At 36.7% G+C, this 22,993-nt stretch overlaps 1 protein-coding gene across 13 annotated transcripts in view; it reads right to left on the bottom strand.

Moving 5' to 3' along the window:
- AGTPBP1 (ATP/GTP binding carboxypeptidase 1) overlaps positions 1-22,993 on the bottom strand; it is a 210,445-nt gene that overhangs the window by 103,798 nt on the left and 83,654 nt on the right. For 11 of the 13 annotated variants that reach the window (XM_053656359.1, XM_053656357.1, XM_053656356.1 and 8 more), the window contains 5 exons: positions 14,220-14,344; positions 7,266-7,333; positions 3,567-3,630; positions 3,026-3,172; positions 967-1,098 (listed from right to left, as the gene is read on the bottom strand). In XM_053656359.1, the coding sequence (XP_053512334.1) occupies positions 967-1,098; positions 3,026-3,172; positions 3,567-3,630; positions 7,266-7,333; positions 14,220-14,344 (536 nt within the window). The remainder of the gene's footprint in view (positions 1-966; positions 1,099-3,025; positions 3,173-3,566; positions 3,631-7,265; positions 7,334-14,219; positions 14,345-22,993) is intronic. The other 2 variants (XM_053656364.1, XM_053656366.1) reach the window with 2 other exon arrangements.

The following is a 22,993-nucleotide window of genomic DNA, read 5'->3' as shown; positions in this document are numbered from 1 at the left end:
GAACTAATATGAATGAGAAACAGAGAGAGAGAGTGTGAGTGTGAGTGTGTGTGTGAGTGTGCGTGCGTGCGTGTGTGTGTGCGTGTGTGTGTGCGTGTGTGTGTGAGGGGCACTTCATCTGAAGCTGTCTCTCCTAATTCCTTTTCTTTCCAGCTTCCTTTTCTTTCCAGCTGCCTCGGGGACTCCTGTATATTTATTTGCTGTTCTGCTACTTCCCTACTGCTTGCTGAAGATAATTAGCTCCAGGTGACCATGCGGCCACATGCCTTCCTCCTCAGCTTTCCTCTCATCGATGAAAATCCAAACAGGAACAGCAGTTTTTGCAGCTGCCGATGCCCTCACATTCTTCCACATCGTTCCCATGAGCTGCCTGCTCTCCCCCTCACTACAGCCTTAATGACAATTCTCAACACTCTGTCAATTCACCTTCTTTTTTGTTGTTGTTGCTGTTGTTCAAGTATAGTTGTCTCCATTTTCACCTCACCACGCCCCCCCCACCCCACCCACCCCACCCATCCCTGCCTCCCACCCTAGAACCTACCCTCTTTGGCTTTGTCCATGGGTCCTTTATACATGTTTCTTGATGACCATTTCCTTTTTTCCCTCATTCTCCCCCTCCCTGCTTCCCTTTGGTTAATATCAGTTTGTTCTTTATTTCCATGTCTCTGGTTCTATTTTGCTTGTTTGTTTTGTTGATCAGGTTCCACATACAGGTGAGATCATACGGTATTTGTCTTTCACCGCCTGGCTTATTTCACTCAGCATCACGCTCTCCAGTTCCTTCCAAGCTGCCAATTGACCTTCTCACCCCACATCAGTTTTGTGGTAGTGAGGTTAGGCATTACAAAAATCCATATTAAATATTCTCTTACTTTGTCCAAAATTTTAGAGATTTACAGGTTAAATTTTCCTTTTCTGTAACTTCAAAAGACCGAAGTTACCTAAAAACTGCTCTGAAATACTCACAGTTTGCAGAATATACTCGTAAAAGCTGAAGACAAGGCAAAACCAAGCGATGATTCTGCAAATTCTGTTTGACCAAATTCAGGGTTATATTCAGAACTCCATTAATTCTAGCTTTCACTCCAAATTTTTTGTCTGTTTTAAAAAAAAAGAACATAATTTACTCATATGTAACTTTGGATGAAATGAAAAAGTCATAAAGCAATGAGATTTTGAAAAACTTATATATTATGAATACCTATTACTAAATGTAAAACTGACCTGAAATACTTAAGATTATAATCATTTTCTTATATGATTTTAAAAATACTCCTTATACTTTTGAAACGTGGCTTCAAAGAAAGTGCTGAGCAGCAGGTAAGGGCACAGAGGCAGGGGATACAGGTCCGAACAGCGGGACAGACTCGCACAAAAGGACCACAGTGTGTCTGGTCTGTCACTTCAGCACATTCACAGGGACCCTGACACATGGTTGAGAATCTCCGAGCCCAGTACCAACAGTACTTACTCAATATTAACAGAATTCTTTTAAGACTTAAATCAATCAAAAATCAACAGCTTGTGTAGAAAATAATCTAACAAATATTACCAAATAAGTTACTAACGGGATCTGATTTTTAATATAGGAAAGAAGAGAAGGTCTTGTTTTTTTATTCTCACAAAGTGTTTAAAACACTAAAAACAATCTGGATCACAGGACTTTAAGAATGTTAAGGTTTTAAACCAAACAAGAAAGCAGGACTAGCAAGCAGAGTTATCTTATCAACAACAGGAATTTTAGGAGAAAATGTACTCAATGTTCCTGCAGGAAAACTACTCTCCTCTCACAAGAAAAAGAACCCAGCATCACTGGAGACATGACTGCACAGTGTCCCGAAATGACAAAAATGCAAACCTGGGACAAATAATAACAGAAACAGCACAAACTGAAAAGTGTAAAGGAAAATAAAATAAATGAGCTATAACTTAAAGGAGATATTTAAAAACTGCAAATATAAATACATCCATGTCTTGATTTAACTTCAAGAAAAGAAAAAGAAAGATAATCTGGTTCTAAACAGAGAAGAAAGTGTGCTATGATAATGTTCACCAATAAATGAGGTTTTCTCTTGCTTTTCATTTTCAGCAAAAATCTTAGAAGCCCGTAAAACTCAAATATGAGTTAAACAGCTAACAGCATATTTCTTGAATAAACTGAATATATGTTCAATAAGTCTTAAAGCCCCCTAAGATACCTTGAAAATTGAAGTTATCTTCAAGGATATTTTAAGACAACAACTATTAGAAGTAATAAACATTTATACAACACATATGATATCCATGCTATATACATATATATGCATACAAACGTACATACATACTTTTTAGAATAAGCATTTGACCAAATACTTCAAAGTTTAAAACCCATATGTATGCCACAAGGCAATAGCAGAACTCTTAACAGTCACTATTGGGAGTTCAGGGAATCATAGATAATGACACTCTATTCAAAGGATTCCTTTTTCTGTTAACCTAACCCAAATTGGCTTCTTCCTTTGCTTCATATTTTGCTTTCTCCTTTTTTATTTTTTAACGTTTTACATGCCTTACTACTGTAATAAACCATCTTAAACTTTTTTATGTCTCTTTTGGTCTTAACTAGATTGTAAGTCTTCTGGGCATTGAGACCATGCAGTACCATAGTGGCCATTAGTGAGAAGCAAACACGTTTTACCTCCACGTTCACTGTTCCCATTTACTCATCCTTCTTCTAGCCTCAACCATGTCCATGTTGTGTGCATCCTTTACACACATACGCATGCAGGCACACGCAAACACCAAGACACACTGGTGTGACTCTAACCTAAATTTCTTCTTCTTTCCACCACATGCAATGGAATTCCTCATGAATTTAAGACCCTCAGTTCTTGAAGGTCACTAACTGACTTCAGAAAGCACTCCATGACTAAAGCCAAGAAAAAGCCTAGCATTTTAGATTTAAAAATTGACGAGTTTCAAGCACAGAGAATCCATGTCACAAAGATGCTTCCAGATTTGATAATCATGCAAGTGAAACCCTTACCTTTCGGTCCAATCTTTGCAAGAATAGAATGAATCTGCACCATTAACTCCTCGTGCAGGGGACAGTCTTTGCTGGCATTCATTAGTAACTGTAACAAGATTTGTGAACCACCTCTGGCAACTAAGAAACTAGCTCTTCGACCTCCACCTAAAAAAAATTTTGTTTAATTTGCTTAAACAGCAAATTTTCCCACAGCATATCAAATACAACTTATCAGCATTCAAGAAATATTTTAAGTAATGACTTCCAAAATCAAACACCATAAAATCAAATTTTGTTTTATTTCATTTATTTTAGTTAGAAAACAGTACAGAGAGTAAATACAAGCAATGCCCAAACTCCATGTCCAAGGCTTCAAGAGTGGTTTGAGAAGCACTGGAAGACAACAAACACAAAGCAACAAGTGTATGACACACCAGCTTCCAAATCTCAACACTCAGAACAGACTCTGTAACAGCACCTAGGAGTCCTCAAAAAGTACACATGACGCAGTGTTGATCATATTTACAAACAGAAATTGAGGGGGAGAAAAAAAACTTACCGGCTGACATCAGCTCAACAAGAATGCTTAGGATATTAAGTGTGGTTTGAAGATCTTTCGTGTTCTGAAATAAAGAGTTGATTTGCTTTATTAACCACTGTGAATTTGTAATTCCCAAACTTTTTTCTTCCTATTGGGAACTGTCTGTATTTTACAGGAGACCTTTCTAATTTCTCTAAGAACAAATGTTTCAGTTTCTACTATTCTCACTTATCACTTCAATCTTTTCTTCTTCTTGCCCTTAAGAACTTTTGCAAATAATCTCAGCTATTACTTTCAGAGTATCAACAGTATTACAAGAGGAATTTGTCATACGAGTTCATTGTTTTCTCCCAAATGACAATACAAATAAATGAATCAAAATATAAAAGCACTACAATGTACAGATGTGCCTACCCAGTCACCTAGCTCCCTTCTCAGAAGGCAGCTGTATTATTGGATCGACATACCTGCCTAAGCATGACATGCACACATAAAAGAAATCCATGTATTATAAACAGATGTGCATACACAGTTTATTTCTCCAAACACTGCCCTATGCAGATACTGTTTCGTACATTGACATTTTTACATATTAGTAGACACTTTTTTCATTCTTTTTAAGGACTACAGGAAACCTTCCATTACACGGCTAAGCCATTGTTTACATAACCACTATTTATGATACTCTTGAAAATCTTTTGCTATTAAAAAAATTGCAACAAAAACTACATATATTTACATAGGATTAATTACAGCTTTATGTGGGATAAATTACTAAAATATCTGGGTCAAAGAATATCAGTATTTTGATAGATATCACCAAATTCCTCTTCACAGAGCAATTTACACTCTACCAACAATGTAGAGGAGCAACTGTTTCCCAAAGTCTGAACAACCAATCTAATAAAAAAGGTGAACATTGTACTTCATCACATTTCTCTTATTATAAGCAATGTCTGGATTTTAAAAACTACACAGAAAACAAAAGCATAGGCTATTCAAGCAACTGCCTCACCTCCAGAGCAGAGAATTTTAAATGTCATACAGAAGAAACTGAGAATTACTATGCCCCAGTAACTGGTGTGGGACTCTTACTCTTCCTTTTTCCAAAAGGAAATGAGTGTTGTCTGTTTCAGCATTTTAGTTCACAGACAGATGGAACCAAAAAGTTCCATCCACACCAGAGGGAGGACTATCCGTAACCAAAGACCCTTGTTCTTAGCATTGGAGGTATTAACTGGACCATTGATTCACTGAGGAGTAATTTGGAATGAGAGGGATATTTATTAAAGAGACAGCAATGGAAAGAAATACCAAAAAAATTTTTTTAAACAGTGGATTGTGGCAGCAATACTGCTGTGTTCAACAAACTGATTTCACCTTCTTCCTAGATACAGAGCCAAACCCCATTTCCCAGCCCTTCTGTATTGGCTTGGCCAAAAAGTTTGTTTGGGTTTGTCTGTGAGATGGCTCTAGTAGTGCTCAGTTGTCTTTAACTTCATTAGAAACAATTTTGTTGGATTGTATTGTGACAGCTGTCATATCAGCATGCATTTAAAATAAAACTTATCAAAATTGGGGAATTTTGTGTAGCCATGTTAATATTATAGACAGAAGAAAATATACAACATTTTCTATATATTATGCTTTATTATTTCAAGAAAGATAAAAATGCAACTGAAACACACACAAAAAGATTTGTGCAGTGTATGGAGAAGGTGCTGTGACTGACTGAACATGTCAAAAGTAGTTTGTGAAGTTTCATGCTGTAGATCTCTCACTGGACCATGCTCCATAGTCAGCTAGACCAGTTGAAGTTGATGGTGATGAAATCAAGACATTAATTGAGAACAGTCAACATTACATCATAAGGGAGACAGCTGATATACTCAAAATACCCAAACCAATAAAGTTATTGGTAAAAGTGAAAAATGTGTCTTTTATTTTAAGGAAAAAACTAAATGGACTTTTTGACCAAACCAATCATTAACTTTGAGCCGTGTGACTTCAGTAATATGTGACATGAGCAAACTGGAGGGGGCTGAGAGTGGCGGGGAAGGAACCACAGTGATGCTCAATCTTAAGTGAAATTTGTGTTCCTTTTTCTGGGAACTGTCTGTTCATAACCTGTTAATATTTTTATATTGGGATGAGTTTCACTTTACTAATTTGTGGAGGTTCTTTATATGTTAAAGAAATTATACAATTTGGATCTCGCTGGTGTGGCTCAGTTGGTTAGAGTCTCATCCCGTAAATAGAAAGGTCATGGATTCGATTCCTATTCAGGGCATGTGCCTGGGTCAGGGGTTTGGTCCCTGGCTGGGGGCATGTACAGGAGGCAACTGATCAGTGATTCTCTCTCACATCTATGTTCCTCTCCCTTTCTCTGTCCCTTCCTTCCCCTCTCCCTAAAATCAATGGACATGTCCTCAGGTGAGGATTAAAAAAAACTATACAAGTTGAATTACTTTTCCTCAGTTTGCCAAGGGTCTGTGGTGTTTTTTCCCATGCACTTTTGTTAATGTAGTTAAATTATCAATCTTTTCTATTGCAGATCCTGTGTTTTACTTAGAAAAGCTTTCCCTGTTGTAAAATTATTTATAAATTCCTCTCATTACTTCCTCTAGAATTATGATTCTACTTTCCATGCTTCAATATTTGCTTGATATGGAATTTATTTTGATTTAGGATGGATCCCACATTATGCTTTTCTGCATGGCTACCAATTTGTCCCAGCACCACTTACTAGGTCATCATTCTGTCTGTCCTTCCTTGATCCGAAATGTCCTCCCATTAAGTAGTACTAAATTCCCACAAGCATTTTCATTTAGTTTTAGATTTTTTTATCCTATTACACTGATGTCTACCAACCACTCACACATAATTTCTAAATTATCTGAATTACTGAAGTTTTATAATGTTCTCTGATATTTGGTGGAGTTGGTACTTTCTCATTTCTCTTCTTTTTCAGAAACATCTTTCCTATTCTTGCTTATCATTTTCCCATTGAATTACAGAAACAAAACTGTTGGTATTTTTACTGAGATTTGCTTTAAACTGACAGATCAAGTCAGAACAACAGCTTTATTTCATTTTTGATAGGAAGTAATTCCCATCAACAAACACGAACTTACTCCCTGTTCTTTGTTTCTAGTTCTATTGAGATACATTTTGAAACATAATATTGTGTAAATGCGAGGTATACAATGGTACTTACTCACCCCCTGTTCTTAACACTGCACTGAATAAAATATAATTATTCTAAATATATCCTGGCGACCCACCCACAACTTTTACACGGACACAGAAATTTAATTTCTACAAATACAATATAGTTATTCGACCAATATATATAGTAAATTAAATCACAAATATATACCAGCTGACATAATAAGAATTTCCAATACCAATCATTTATTGTAAGCTAAAGACTTATTTATAGCTAATGCTTTATTTCCATTACCAATTAGAATAGCATGTAAAAATTTTAAAAAGTATATGTTTATCATGATAATCATAGGGTAATATACTCAGAGGTTTACCTAATACATATTAGAAAGTTTGTATCACCATTCTAAATGTTATATTGAAACATAAAACAAAATTCCATTTGTTGGCTTTACCCCCAGTACAAAAATTTTATACTTCATTTACATTTTTTCCTTCAGTACTAGTTAATACTAATAGTTACACAATTAAAGTTGATAAGTGATTTACCTCTAATGTTGACAATAGAATTTCCACTCCTGTAGAACCTTTGGCTGTCATTTCTCTCCTTGTTTTTTCTGAAAAACAGAAAAAAGAATTTCTTCTAAAACATAAAATAAAATCACATACTCTTTTATTACACAGCTAACATAGAATAAACAAGTCTGCATGGGCCTAGTAAACATTATAAATTGGTTCTCACTCGTTCCTCCCTGTGGTGTGGCTAATTCCACCCTCTGGAGATTTCCAGTTCGCGAGATCTCCCCTGCACTTCATCACGGCTCCTGTTAGGTACTGGGTGATGCCTCCTGTCTGCCCAGCTGAAATCTCAAAGTCACTAACACGGTGCAGCTACCAGCACCGGAGGTGGGAAAGGAGGGTAATGGCCGGCCTCTTTATCAACTGTATGACTAGAACCGGAAAACATCCCACCAAACTGGTGAAAACAGAAACCTGGTACCATTTTTAATGTTTTGACTGAATTAATACTGTTTTAAAATTCTGAATCTCAAATAATAAAACTAGAGCTTTCCATCGTTCTTCTCCTGTGATTAACGAAAGAGAGGTAGATCACAGGCCATCATTTAGGACAGAAACTAGTATTTACTATTGCTTTTATTTTACCACACTACGCCTCATTTATGACTCACTGCTACCCTCTGGGAGAAAAACTACTCTTTTCATACATCAAAGTGTAAGTTCAGAAAGAAAAAGCCTGCACAAAGTCATCAAGCAAGTAAGAGACCAGGTGACCCAAAGGTGTTTCTGAACCAAAGCTTACAGTCTTTCCTGATCTATTGCACCTCTGAAAGGGTCACAGTAATCATTCTTTCAGCAACACACACGGTATTTAATGCCCTTCTCCAACTTTTCCACACCTAAATTATTAGTGTCAGAAATTCTTTTAATACAGGATGACAATGCCATTCATTTCTCATTTTGAGATTTTGAAAAAGAGAGCACAACCTATTCTCAATACAGCACACATACAATAAAGTTCAAGAGCCTGGTAGTACCAAATTTGTTCCATATGGGGATAGTCAAGGGAGTTTAGGAGCAGATCAGTGCTCACTGAGGCCCGGATAAGAGTGGGGGAGGGGGTGATACTTGGCCTTCAGAACATTACACTTCTGCCCAAAGCGAATCCTGTTCGACTTCCCTTGTGAATGAGCAAAGAGTCACATAAGGTACAGTTGTGATACATGAAAATTATACATCTTCAACTTCACAAGAACATGAAGCATGGAATGTTCAATACAAGTCAAAATCTGACCTGGTTGAAGCTTTAGAAATCATTAGATATCCATCTGAAAACTAAGTTACTCTAAATTAGAAGTTATTAAAGAGAGGGACTAATGTACTACAGAGAGGTCAGAGTATAATGTTACTATGACAACTATCAACATTCCCTACAATATAAATATGTTGGATGTTAGAGTCATATTTAAACTAATAATCTCCTGCTGTCATGCATCGTCACAGGTCCAGGTAACAGGACTTTGTAAAACTTACAGAAGCCTTTTAATCTTTCAGAATAGAAACTCCCATAAGTGATATGAAGATCTAAAACACTGTTCTTAGATCTAAACACTTAGATCTAAAACACTTTTCCTCTCTGCTCTCTGCTGTCCCATTACTAACACTTAAAAAGAATGACAACTGTCTGCAGCAATTTTTAAAAAAGGAAAAATATTAATGTCTGTAAAACCAAATTTCTCCTTTTTAAAAAGTATGATTTCCGGCCCTGGCTGGTGTAGCTCAGTGGGTTGAGCACGGGCCTGTGGACCAGAGTATTGCGGTTCGATTCCCAGTCAGGGCACATGCCTGGGTTGCAGGCCAGTTCCCAGAGGGGGACACACAAGAGGTAACCATACACTGGTATTTCTCGCCCTCTCTTCTTCCCTTCCCCTCTAATGATAAATAAATAAAATCTTTTTTTAAAAAAAGTATGATCTCCTCTGCCAACCCAACCTGTCTTTTACCATTTTCCCTGGCTCAGCAGCCGCCACCAAAGCATTAAGTTATAAAACACAAAAGTACTATTTAAGTATCTACCACAATGCATCTGATTTAAAATAAGACCACTGATTTAATATTATATTCATTTTTCAATATTAACATCACGTAAAATATTCCAAAGTTTGAGATCCCACTACCAACAAACCATTATGTTTTCACCTTCGTGAAAACAAACAAGCAAAAACCAAAACAAAAAAAAAAACTATTCTCCTTTGAGGACAGTGCAGGGCAGCCTCTAACTCCCGTTACTACAGTAGCACCCGCCATCCTCTCGTTTATGCCCCACACTATGTAAACACCAGAGGCGACACAGCGTTCTGTCCCCCTCCAAATTCTCTTGGTAGACTTCCACTTCGACCGGGACGATTCATTCAGACACCTAGTTCCATAGTTTCTTGACTTTGTAACAACAAAATCCTTCCCCGGTGCTCCAATTTATCAACTCTCTTAATTCTCAGACCTCAAACTGCTCTACTTCTGTATCCTAACTTCCAGTCTCCCACTTTCAGACCAGAGCCTAACATTCCCATTCCTTCTATCTTTCTAAAGTTTACGTGAACTTCACTGTCGCCCTCACTGAAACTTCTCATTCACCAAAAGGAGTGCTGTCTTCCTAACCTGGATTCCAAGCTCCACTCCTTAACTGCCCCACTACAAACCCTCATACAATAGTAAAAGCGAAACTGTGCAGTCTCTACTCCTGCATCACAGTAAAAATAATGCCACGAGAATGTCTTCTCCTAGTTTAACACTGTTAGTACCAAAATTTGCCCTTCCAATCTCATTTAGGAACACAAAACTGCTCCTCTCACTTAACTCGCAGCCGCCACACACTCGTACATCCCACAATAACCCATAATTATTCCAAATCTGACCCAGTCCTCAACCTCTAGCCCTCTGTCCCCAACTCTCGGTACCTACATTTTCCTCAGTGAGTTGAGGCAAAATGATTAATTGCCGCAGATGAAGTCTTACAAATGACAACCAAAGTCCATACACTTATGTATCAAACCTTTGACAATCTCATATTCCTTTCTCCAGTTTGGGCGAGATGGAGGAAGTGTCCTTTCTGCTGTGTTCTGGATCTCATCCTTCCTACCTACTCGTGAGTCCGTACATGCATCCTCTACTGACATGCTGTTTTTCACTTTTCCACACATTTAACAAGCCTCCCCCTCTATCTCCTCCTCCCCTTTCATTCTCCGTGAGGCTCCTCAAACAAGGTGTCTTTACTCCCCACCGTTACTTCATCTGCCACTCACGTTACAATAAACTACAACCCCCTTCTAATCCCACCACCTGAAAGTACCCTTGTTATGATCAGAAAGTTATTAATGTTCAAATCAAAAACGTCCTTATTTTAACTACCCTCAATGTTACTTAACATTGCTGACTACTGCTTCCTCTCTTGGCATTTTTTAAATAGAGTCCTTCTGAGTTCTTAAACCAGGACGTACTTTCTTCAACACCTTCAATAATCAAAATATCATATTTAACAGACAAGAATTTTAAAGCACCTATTGTAATTATGATCAATGACAATAAGAAAAATAACCTCACAATCAATGAAAAGACAGAAAACCATAGTAGGATATAGAAACCATCTATCAAAAAATGCACACTTTAGAACAGAAAAATATAATTAAGGAAATAATCAGAGAGACATAATGGCAGAATGCAGAGGAAAGAGGCGGTGAACTTGAAGATGGAAAAATAAAAATTAACAAGTCTGAATAAGAGCATTAAGCGTGAGGCTCTTATGAAAAATATGAGCCTCAAAACACCACTGAAACAATCTCCAAAAGTCTCACACATGTATAATTACAGTCCTAGAAAAAAGAAAATGAGTAGGTAAAAAAAAAAATTGAACCAAAAATTTCCCAAATTTGGTGAGAACACAAGTGTACAGATTCAAAAAGTTCACAAATCCCAAGCAGGATAAATATTAAGAAAACTACACCCAAACTTTTCAAAACCAAAACTAAAGGAAAATCCTGAAATCAGCTAGAGAGAAAAAAAGATGTATTACTTTCAGAAAAACACAGATTCAAAAACAGCAGATATCTCTTTTGAAGTTATAGAGACCATAAATAATGGAAGCACTATTTAAGTACAATTTATAGTAATGAAAGACAAAAACTATCAACCCAGAATTCTGCATTAAATAAAATGAGCCTTCAAGAAACAGGTAAAATCAACCCATTTTAGAGAAAAAAAAAAACCTTTCACAGCAGACCTGCACTACTAGAAATGCCAAAGGAAATTCTATAGGCAAAAGGGAAATGACACCAGATCAAACTCACATCTTCAGAGAAGAATAAAGAGCTTCAGAAATAGTAAATAGCTGATAAATATAAACACTTGTTTTTTCTTAATGTCTTTAAAATACACACAAATGTCTCAATCAAAAATTGTCTTGTAGTGCTTATAATGTATATAGATGTGATACACATAAAAACTATAGCCAAAAATGGTATATATAAATGGATCTATCAGGTCCCAAGGCAGAAACAAAGAATAAAAAATATATATATACAAACCTAAGTCAATCAACATTACAATAAATGTCAACAAAATAAGTGCTAAAATGAAGAGGCAGAAAATGTCAGACTTCTGTCTATAGAAGACACACTTTAGGTTCAAAGATACAAACAAGGTCAAAGAAAAAGAATGGGAAAAGCTAAAGCATGCAAACAACAACCGTAAGAAAGCAGGAGGAGAGATACTATTATCAAAAATAATAAACATCAAGACAAAGAAAATTACCTTGATAAAGAAGGAAATTCCATAATGACAAGCAAATTCATCAGGAGGACATAAAAATTACAACTGTGGATGCACTTAAATCATTTTTACAGGACCCTGTCGGAGCCACATACAAAATGCAGACAGTTCCCAGGACATAAATCTCAGCTTTCTCCCTCCCTGCATTCAAAAGCTACTGAATTTTCCACCTTTTCCCCCTAACTTCTTTACAAGGCATAAAATTGGGTAAATAATAATTGTAACATTATATTATTACATTTCTAACATGTCTAAATATAAAAAGTATGACAATAATAAGAGTGAAAAAGAAACTGTGCTATATTAGAAGAGAGTTTCAATGTTTTACCAGAATTAAGTTAGTATTAATCTAAAGTTCACTGTAATACAATGCATACTGTAATCCCTTCAGGAACCACTAAGAAAATACTTAATTTTTTTTTAAGTTAAAAAAAAAAAAATCAATGCCCTGGCAGAGTAGCTCAGTTGGTTGGAGCATCCCCTTGACACAACAAGGTTGTGGGTTTGATCCCCAGTCAGGGCACATGTAAGAAACCATCAATGGATGCATAAGTAAGTGGAACAATAAATGGATGTTTCTCTGTCTGTCTCTCTCTCTGTCTCTCTCTAGACTCAATAAATAAATTTAAAAACCAACAGAATGCACAAAAGAGGACAGCAGAGGATGAGAGAGGAATGTAAAATGGGAACATCATTCACTACGAACTCGTATTGTGTTGACTGGTTAATCCCAGGTACTGTGAACAGCCACTGTACACACAACCCCACGAAGCAACAGTCAGGAGTCAGACCCCTGTGGAGCTGGGAGGGTGGAGAAAGGGCAGTCTCTGGTAATGGCATGGTTGGGGGCCCTTGGAGCAGTTATGTTCAAGCAGGAGCTTCCAGGCTGTGATGGGAAAAATCCACACTAGCGGAAGCAGGGTACCCAATGTTATCTATAGATGTGCAGGATGTTTCATTTGTGCTGGTTTTTGTTTTGTTTTGAGGATAATACAGTAAATATACCTGGTACATCTATCTTTGCACTAACACAATGAACATCCTTATGCAGCTGCCTTAGTTGATAAGCATAGCTCCAAAGGCTGCATTCTGGTACAGAGACTTTCTGAATTAAGAGGTGCAGGTATTTTAGGTTTTGCTGGAAACAAATACAATCTTTCAGAGACCTCGCCTGGGTTTGGGAGTTCTGTCAACCACCCTCTAAAACAGATGGGTTGCACAGGAGAAAATTATCAAAAAAATTAAAGGTCTGTGGCTACAATGAAGGATTAATAGATACTAAGCTCCTGAATACAGCAAATACCTACTCCAATGACCTGAACTTCCAGGATAATAAAAAATATATTAAAATATTAACTGTGAATTATCTGGATCATAATTTTAACAGAATGCCTTCAGTGTCACTGTTAAATATTAAGGTAGCTGCTGTGTTACACCTATTTAAAAAAATAAAACTCAGGTTTGTTGCCTTTTTTAATCAAGTACATGTTTTAGAATCTTAAATTCCTTTTTTTTAGCATCAATTGAGAAATATTTCCTGGTATTAAACCATTTTACCTTCCTGAAATAAGTGCTCTTTAGCAATGATATTTATCTCTTAATGTATAATTAGACTTAATTCACAAATATTTTATTTGAAATTTTTCATATTTCTGTTCCTAGGTGTAAAGTCAGTATTTTTCTCTTGTACTCTATCAAGACTTGATACCAATGCAGTAAGTTATACTAGCTTCATATAATAGACATATCATTTATTGAACATTTTAAACATTCTTTTTACATGCTTCTCATATAAAACTAATAATAAAAACATGATATCTTTTATCTCTATTTCAGAGATGATACCACTAAGTCCTAGAGATTCAAAATTCTTCTAAGGTCATCCAGCCATTGAATGATAGAGCCTGCACATCCTAAAACAAGTAGCACTGGAATTAGGTATTTGAATATTGATGGGGGAAAGGAATTCATACACAAATCACCCTTGTTTTAGAAGCAATGCTTTGAAGATTAATTTCTTTCACAGTTATTCCATGTTATACTTCTTGAGTCTATTTGAGAAAGTTCAATTTTTACAGAAAATCATCTACCAAAAGTTTAAACATTCTTAGCATCCACTTTTAAAGAATTAAAAAAACATTCCAAGAGATTAAAGCTTACCTTGACTTTGAGCCAGATGAAGAATTTTTGATGTGACATATCTGGCAGTGTCTGATTCTGCAGAATCAGCATTGATCTTCTCCAGCTGAGCCAAGAGTCCGACAATCCGAGAGTTATTGTTAAGGCTAAAAAGAACATTGCTTTAAATTAGGGCACAGAAAGACCATTGTTTTTGCGCTAAGTGAGATGGGAAGTTAGTTTACAAGCCGAAGAGTGATGCACTCTAACTTACCTTTCAAGGACACCCTTTGGCTGGCACACTGAGACTCAAAGAACAACAGCTCCTCTTGACCCCAGCCCTTCCTGCATGTTTAGGTATTTGCTCCACCAATTAGTATTTCTCTGAAAGTAATATTTCACCACCTTCCCTCCCTTTCAACTGGATCATACCCATCAGCACACAAATGTGATCTAGGAGCTCCCACTAGCTACCCCATTTCTCTGCTATGCCCTGAAAGTCTGGATTTGCTCTCTCCATTTCCCCATATAATATTCACTTTCTCAAGCTACTAGCTTGCCTTCTGCACCCTGAGGTCTTCCCAAAACTTCCTGGTTGCTTCTTCCCTCATCATACTCAGTATCTCAGCAACATCCCAGTCGGATGGTGCCCTCTTTCTAAAGACACTTCCTTCTTTGGGCTTCAATGGGCTCCACATTCTCCTGATGTTCTTCCTGTCACCACACTTCGTTTAGATGTCCTCTATTTGTTGTTCCTCTGACAAACCTCTACCAGGGGTGTCCAACCCTTTGGCCTCTCTGGGCCACAGTGGGAGAAGAGTTATCTTGGGTCACACATGTAAATACATTGCGACACATAATCACAAAAAAGATCCATAATGTTTTAAGTAAATCTACTATTTTGTGTTGGGTCACATTCACAGCCATCCTGAGCCGCATGCGTCCCGCGGGCTGCAGGTTGGACGCCCCTGAGTCTAGACCCTGCGGCTCTATCCCCAGCTCCCATCTCTTCACTCTCTCCCCTCTTCCGCCCTGACTGATCTCATCTAATCCCACAGCTGTAATTATCATTTACTTGCTGCTCAGCTTCCACATTCAACTCCAGTCTCAGTTTCTGATAGTTTACCCAACCTAACAAGCCCAACATAAAAAAAAAAAATTGTTTCCTTCTCTCAGCCAATTCCTCTCCCAATCTTAACTTTCCCAAAATCACATGAAACCATCAATTGTTCAAGACAAAAGTATAGACCTCCTTTCCCCCACACCAGCCCAAAACCTGCTCCATCTCTATAGTATCTCAAATCCATCTGCTTTTCTACCCATGTCTGCTACTGACTAAATCCAACCAATCACCATCTCTCACTAGGAGATTACGGTCTCCTAACCAGTCTGCTTTCATTCCTACTGCCCAATTATCCATTTCACAGGGTGGGGTTTTTTCACTCTCTATTTTGCAGTAATTATAAAGACTCACGGGAAACTGCAAACTAGTACAGTGGTCCCCGACCTTCCACCTAGTTTCCTCAATGGTTAAATTTTACCTAACTGTAGGATAGCAGCCAAACCAAGAAGCTGACACTGGAAAGTGTACAGTTCTCTACCATTTTATCACCACATAGATTTGTATAACCACAAATCGAATGAAGTTGCTATCCAGCTAAAAACCCTTCGATGACTTCCCATCAGACTTTAAGTAAAATCTTACTGTTTTATCACAGCTTAACAATCCCTAGACCACCTGGACTGCATCTACCTCTAACACTTTATCTTTAGTGGTACGCACTGGGGTCCAGCCACACCGGCCATCTACCAGTTCCTAGAATACAGTAAGTCTGGCCCAACCTGAAGATCTTGCTGTCCTCTCAACATCAAGGGTGGTTTCTTCCAGCTCTCGTGTGGCTGACTCCTCCTTTCAGGTCACTACCTGAGGACATCCCACTTCTCCATCAGCCCCTCAGCTTCCAATATTAAAATGTACCCATAGATTTCATCACTATTTGAAATGATGTAAGTCCCATGAAGGTAGAGACCTTGCATGTCTTATTCTACACACCCAGTATCTTAAATACTAGCGTGCACAGATTAGGGAATACACAGCTATATTCTGAAATGAACAAAAATATCTGGAAACATATGGAAAACAGTGTATTTATTACATATTTTTCTGATTAACAACTATGCCCTATGCTTCAAATTTGGAGGTACTTTACCTGAAAAGATATCTGGAGGTTGAAATACATAAATATATTGAGCATATGTACATAATAAACCACTTAAAGTAAAATAATGTACCTAATATACCCTTTCAAATAAAATAATGCAGTATTTCTTAATTTTTTCATATAGCACAGTATAGAAATGAAAATACGTATCAGTATGTATAAATCGCCAAATGAAAATACAACCCAAAAAACTTTTAAGAATATGTACAGTATATCATTAACAGTTTTAAAACATACACACTGAATACAATATATTCTTTAGTGTATTCTATAGCACATACACGTAAGAAAATATGTTTTTATAGAGAGACACACACATAGAAATGAACATCAAATTCAGGTAAGGGAGTTTAATGTTACTAAACAACTGTACACATCACATTTTTATGTTTTATTTCTTGGGTGATTGGTACACATGTGTTCATAGTATTATGCTCTATCCTTTAGGTTTTCAGAAATATTTCATATTTTTAAATAAAAAATTCTGTAGTGAGGAAAATAAGTAACATTTTCATATATTTTCTTTTTCTTCCAATGTTTCAGAAGAGAGAAATGATTCCTTAAAACTGCTGTTGCAAATCTGAGTGAGTGGAAACAGCAGTGTTACAGGAAATACCAAACAGGAGCAAAAGGAGACAAAACAGGACAGTGAACCACTGCGTACCCACCACCCGGCTCCAACAGTCACCGACTCAGGGACAACCTCATTTCACACACGCCTACCTGTAGGCACACACAGACCACTGGCTATTTTCAAGCAAATCTCAAAGGGACCATTTCCTGTGTAAGTAATTGGCATTATCTATTTTCTAAAATAAGAACTCTTTAAGATATATATAATAAAATATATATAACTACAATAGCACTACTATACCAAAAACAGTAACAATAATCCTTCAATCTAAAAATCTAGTCATAGTTCAAACTTCCCAAATTCATATCCTCTCATTTTCTTTAACTGTTAATTTGTACAAATCAGAAACCAAGTAAGGTCTACACATTGTATTTTTCTTTTTTTAACTTGTTCAGTTTCAGTTGTCCCCATGTTTCCCCCATCGCTCTCCCCTGCCCTGCCCTGCCCACCCCCACCTCCCACAGCCAACCCTCCCCGCCGCTGCCTTTGTCCACGGGTCCTTTACACATGTTGCTTGTCTTGACCCTTCCCCTTCTCTCCATTTGTCTTCTCAACTAGACGTTTCTTATCATTCGTTCTTTTTCCCCTCACGATTTATTTGTTAACAGATCTTGGTGGTTTGTCCTAGAGTTTCCAGCATTCTGGATTTTGCCAATTACGCATCCATGGTAACACTAATATATTTGTCTATCTTCCGTATTTTCTGTAAACTGGTAGTTAAATTTAAAGCCTAATCTGATTAAGGTCTGATTTGGTGGCATGAGTTCTTTATGTGTGGTACTATAATCTTCCATAGGAAGCAAATACGATGGTAGTATAATCAGTCACTGGGCACCATTGCCTAGATCCATTATTACAATTAAGGGTTGAAAACAGTGTACTCTATCATTCTACTACGTCTTCATTTGCTAACTAGGATTACTCCATAGAGAGAAAAATCTCTTATTTAATTATCCAGAGGTACAGTTCATCAAACAAAAGGAAAATAAATGCTAGATTTTTTAATTTATCTATATTTATCAATTTTCAGAAGAATGACTTCATTTCCTAAGTCCTCTCCAGATAACCAACGAAGTATTTTAGTTTCATGTATGAGTAGGAACTTATATATTTAAACACAATTGATACATTTTATCCAGGGTAGTTATCAGTACTCAAATTGCCCCATCTTTAATCAATGAAAGCCTCTTCAGGTTGGCTCCTCAGTCCTTCTGATATGATCCTAGTCTTTGACAGCTTCCTCCCTTCCTGTTATGATGAGACTGTTCCTGGCCAGCAGCACTCAATGTTCTCTACAAAACTCAGAGAGTCAGTCAGGGCACATGCCTGGGTTGCAGGCCAGTTCCCAGCAGGGGAAGCACCAGAAGCAACCACACATTGATATTTCTCTCCCTCTTTCCTTCCCTTCCCTTCTAAAGATAATTAAATAAAATCTGAAAAAAATAATTAATTTTTTAAAAAAAACAGAGAGTAACTGAGACCCTTTCAGAATATCTGCATGATCAAAAAAAATTTCATAAAAATACTAACACATTATTTGACCTTGTGTTGATATTTGCACAGATGGTGTGAAATGGGCTGGCATCACAACACAAATCAAGGCAGTGACAGCAAACTGTACTATTCACTGTGTTATTCACAACTATGCACTCAGTTAAAAACAAAAATGCCAGTTTTATCCATGAGTATAAATCTCTTGAATATTCTATGCGTGCATAAACATTTAAAGCATACACTGAAATATGATGGTTACCTTGGGGAAAACACTGTGTGACTGTTTCAAATGCAGGCTGAACTAGCCACTTTCTTCATAGAACATCATTTTTACTAAGAAAGCAACTAACAACGACTATTCAGACTGTGTTATTTTGCATAATCTTATGGAAATCATTTTTTTAAGTGAATCAATCATTTCTAGGAAACAAGTGTCTGATTTGTTCCCAATGATAAAACTGGAGCTTTTGAGACAAAATGAGAATTTTGAACAACGTGGATCTATCACACATGACCATGACAGCTCTCTGCTAACTTGAGAATTTTCTGATAAAAACCAATGGTGATATTAATAAGTGTAATATTTTTTGAACATTTTCAAAGACAGATCACATGATAGGACACAAAACAAGCCTCAGAAAATTCAAGATAATTGAAATTGTATCAAGCATTTTCTCTGACCACAAGGGCCTGAAACTAGAAACCAACCTCAAGGAAAAAACTCAAAAACATTCAAATTCATGGAGACTGAATAGCATTTTATTAATCAATGAACAGGTTAATAATGAGATCAAGGAAGGAATAAACAAGTTTCTGGAAACAAATGAAAATGAACTCACAACAACCCAAAACCTATGGGACACAGCAAAGTCAGTCCTGAGAGGGAAGTTCATAGCAAAACAGGCCTACCTAAAAAAAACAAAAACATTTCAAATAATCAACCTAAACCTACATCTACAAGAACTGGAGGAAAAACAACAAATAAAACACAGAGCAAGTAGAAGAAAGGAAATAACCAAGATCAGAGCAGAATTAAGTGACATAGAGACTAAAGTACAATTCCAAGGATCAATAATTCCAGGAGCTCATTCTTTGAAAAGATAAACAAAATTGACAAGCCTTTAACCAGTCTCATCAAGAAAAAAAGAGAGAGGACCCAAGTAAATAAAATCAGAAAGGGGAGAGATTACAACTGATATCACAGAAATACATACGATTGTAAGAAATTACTACAAACAACGATAGGCCGGCCAAGAAATTTCAAAACCTGGGTAAAACAGACAAATTTCTAGAAAAATATAATCTTCCAAAACTGAGTCAAGATGAGGCAGAAAGCCTAAATACACTGATAACAAGTAGTGATATTGAAGAAGTAATAAAAACTCCCAACAAAAGCCATGGACTGGACAGTTACACAGGAAAATTTTACAAAACATTTAAGGAGGAGCTAACCCCTATCTTTCTCAAACTATTCCAAAAAATCAAAGAAGATGGAAGATTCCCAAACTCTTTCTATGAGGCCAGTATCATCCTAATCCCAAAACCAGATAAAGACACAACAAAGAAGAAAACTATAGGCCAGTATCCTGATGAACATAGACGCTAAAATCCTCAACAAATATTGGCAAACCACATCCAGCAATACATGAAAAAGATCAGACACCATGATCAAGTGAGATTCATCCCAGGGATGCAAGAATGGTACAGTATTCACAAATCAATAAATGTAATCCATTACATACACAAAAGGAAAGACAAAAATCACATGATCATATCAATGGATGCAGAAAAAACATCTGATAAGGCAGAACGCCCATTTATGATAAAAACACTCATCCAAGTGGGAGTAGGTGGAGCATACTTCAACATAATAAAGGTCATATTTGAAAATCCTACTTCCAACATCAAACCCAACAGGCAAAAACTGAAAGTCTTCCCACTAACATCAGGAACAAGATAAGGGTGTCCTCTTTCACCCTTCTATTCACCACAGTATTGTACGTACTGGCCACAGTGATCAGACAAGAAAAAGAAACACAAGGCATCCAAACTGGAAAGGAGGAAGTAAAACTGTCATTGTTTGCAGACGACATGATAGTGTACACAGAAAACCCTACAGACTACAGCAAAAACTACTTGATCTAATAAGTGAATTTGGAAAAATAGCAGGATACAAAGTCAATATTCAGAAATTGAAGGTATTTTTGTATACCAACAATGAAATATCAGAAACAGAAATCAGGAATAAATCCCATTTGCTATAGCAACAAGAAAAATAAACTACCTAGGATAATATCTATCCAAGAAGATAAAAGATCTATACTCAGAAAACTACACAATGCTGAAGAAAGAAATTAAGGAAGACACAAATAAATGGAAGGATATACCATGTTCATGGATTAGAAGAATTAACATCATCAAAATGTCCATATTACCCAAAGCAATTTATAGTTCCAATGCAATTCCTATAAAAATACCAATGATATATTTCACAGATATAGAACATTTCAAACATTTATATGGAACCATAAATGACCCCAAACAGCCTCAGCAATTTTGAGAAAGAACAAGTAAGAGGAATCACAATATCTGATAGCAAACTGTATTACAAAGCCACTATAATCAGAACAATCTGGTATAGGCATAAGAACAAACACACAGATCAACAGAACAGAATAGAGAGCCCAGAAATAAACCCAAGTCTCTATGGTCAATTAATATTGGACAACGGGAGCAGGAGGATAAAATGGAGTAAAAATAGCCTCTTTAACAATTGGTGTTGGGCAATCTGGAAAGCTACATGTACAAAAAGAAACTCAACCACCAACTTACACCATACACAAAAATAAATTTAAGGTAGATAAAGACTTAAATATAAGTCATGACACTAAAAAAGTCCTAGAGAAGAACATAGGAAAATCTCAAATATTCTGGGCAGCAATATTTTCACTGATATGTCTCCTGGAGCAAGAGCTATAAAGAAAAGAATAAACAAATGGGACTTCATCAAATTAAAAAGCTTCTGAACAGCTAAAGGAAATATGAGCAAAATGAAAAGGAAATCAACCATATTGTAAAATATATTTGTAAATAATCCCTTGGACAAGGGTTTGATCTTGAAAATATATAAAGAACTCACACGACCTCACTCCAGGAAGACACACAATCCAATTAAAAACTGGGCAAAGGACCTGATCAGATAGTTCTCCAAGGAGGACATACAAAGGGCCCAGAGACATATGAAAGGATGTTCAGCATCACTAGCTATCAGGGAGATGCAAATGAAAACTTCAATGAGATACCACTTCACACCAGTCAGAATAGCCATCATAAACAAATCAACAAACAACAAGTGCTGGGGAGGTGGTGAAGAAAAAGGAACCCTAGTGCACTGTTGGTGGGAATGCAGACTGGTGCAGCCACTGTGGAAAACAGTATGGAATTTCCTCAGAAAACTAAAAATGGTACTACTACCTTTTGACCTGGCAATTCCACTGCTGGGATTATACCCTAAAAATCCTGAAATACCAATTTAAAAGAACCTATGCACTCCAATGTTCATAACAACACAATTTATAATAGCCAAGTGCTGGAAACAGCTTAAGTGTCCATCAGTAAATGAGTGGATCAAAAAACTGTGTTACATTTACACAATGGAACACTACACAGCAGAAAGAAAGAAGGAACTCCTACCCTTTGTGACAGTGTGGAGGGATCTGGAAACCATTATACAAAGTGAAATAAGCCAGGTGGCAAAAGACAAATGCCATATGATCTCACCTATAAGTGGAACCTCATCAACAAAATAATCGAGCAAGCAAAATATAACCAAAGACATGGAAATAAAGAACAAACCGTCAGTATCCAGGGGAGAGGAGAGAGAGGGATAACGGGAAAGAAGAGGAAGGGTCACCAAGGAACATGCATAAAGAACCCACGGACAAAGACAATAGAAAAAGGGAGCACTGAACGTGGGAGACAGGGGTGGGTATGGTGGGGGGGGGGAGTAACGAGGGGAAATGGGGAGGACTGTAACTGAACTACAATAAACATATATACGAATAAATATAATGTTTTAATACTGTGTAACAAAATGTGTCAATATTTAGCAGACCTGCATAACTCATGAAATCAATATTTTCCAAACGGCCAACATATGATGTTACAAATTCAGACATAAGTAAAAGAACCATTCAAAGTACAAGAGAGACCAATAAATTTTAATGTAACAGAGAATAAAAAGTAGGGTTCAGGTTCACAGCAACTAACTTTAAGAAACTACCACTCGCCAAGTTTTAGTGTAGTATCAAAGAATATCCACTTGAATTTAAATTTCACATGATATGGCTTTATTGTGAAAGTACGTTATCATTCAGAAATGTTCATTCCTCATTTATAACTGTTACTTTCTTTAATCACCTTTTTACTATTTCTTTCCAAATACTGAACATATAACTTTATTTTCC

This window comes from Artibeus jamaicensis, unplaced genomic scaffold (genome assembly GCF_021234435.1).
Source record: "Artibeus jamaicensis isolate MK-2021 breed Jamaican fruit bat unplaced genomic scaffold, CSHL_Jam_final scaffold_1964, whole genome shotgun sequence".
Lineage (NCBI taxonomy): Eukaryota > Metazoa > Chordata > Mammalia > Chiroptera > Phyllostomidae > Artibeus > Artibeus jamaicensis.
Note: the sequence above shows the minus strand (reverse complement) of the source record. Positions and strands in the feature narration are given on the sequence as shown.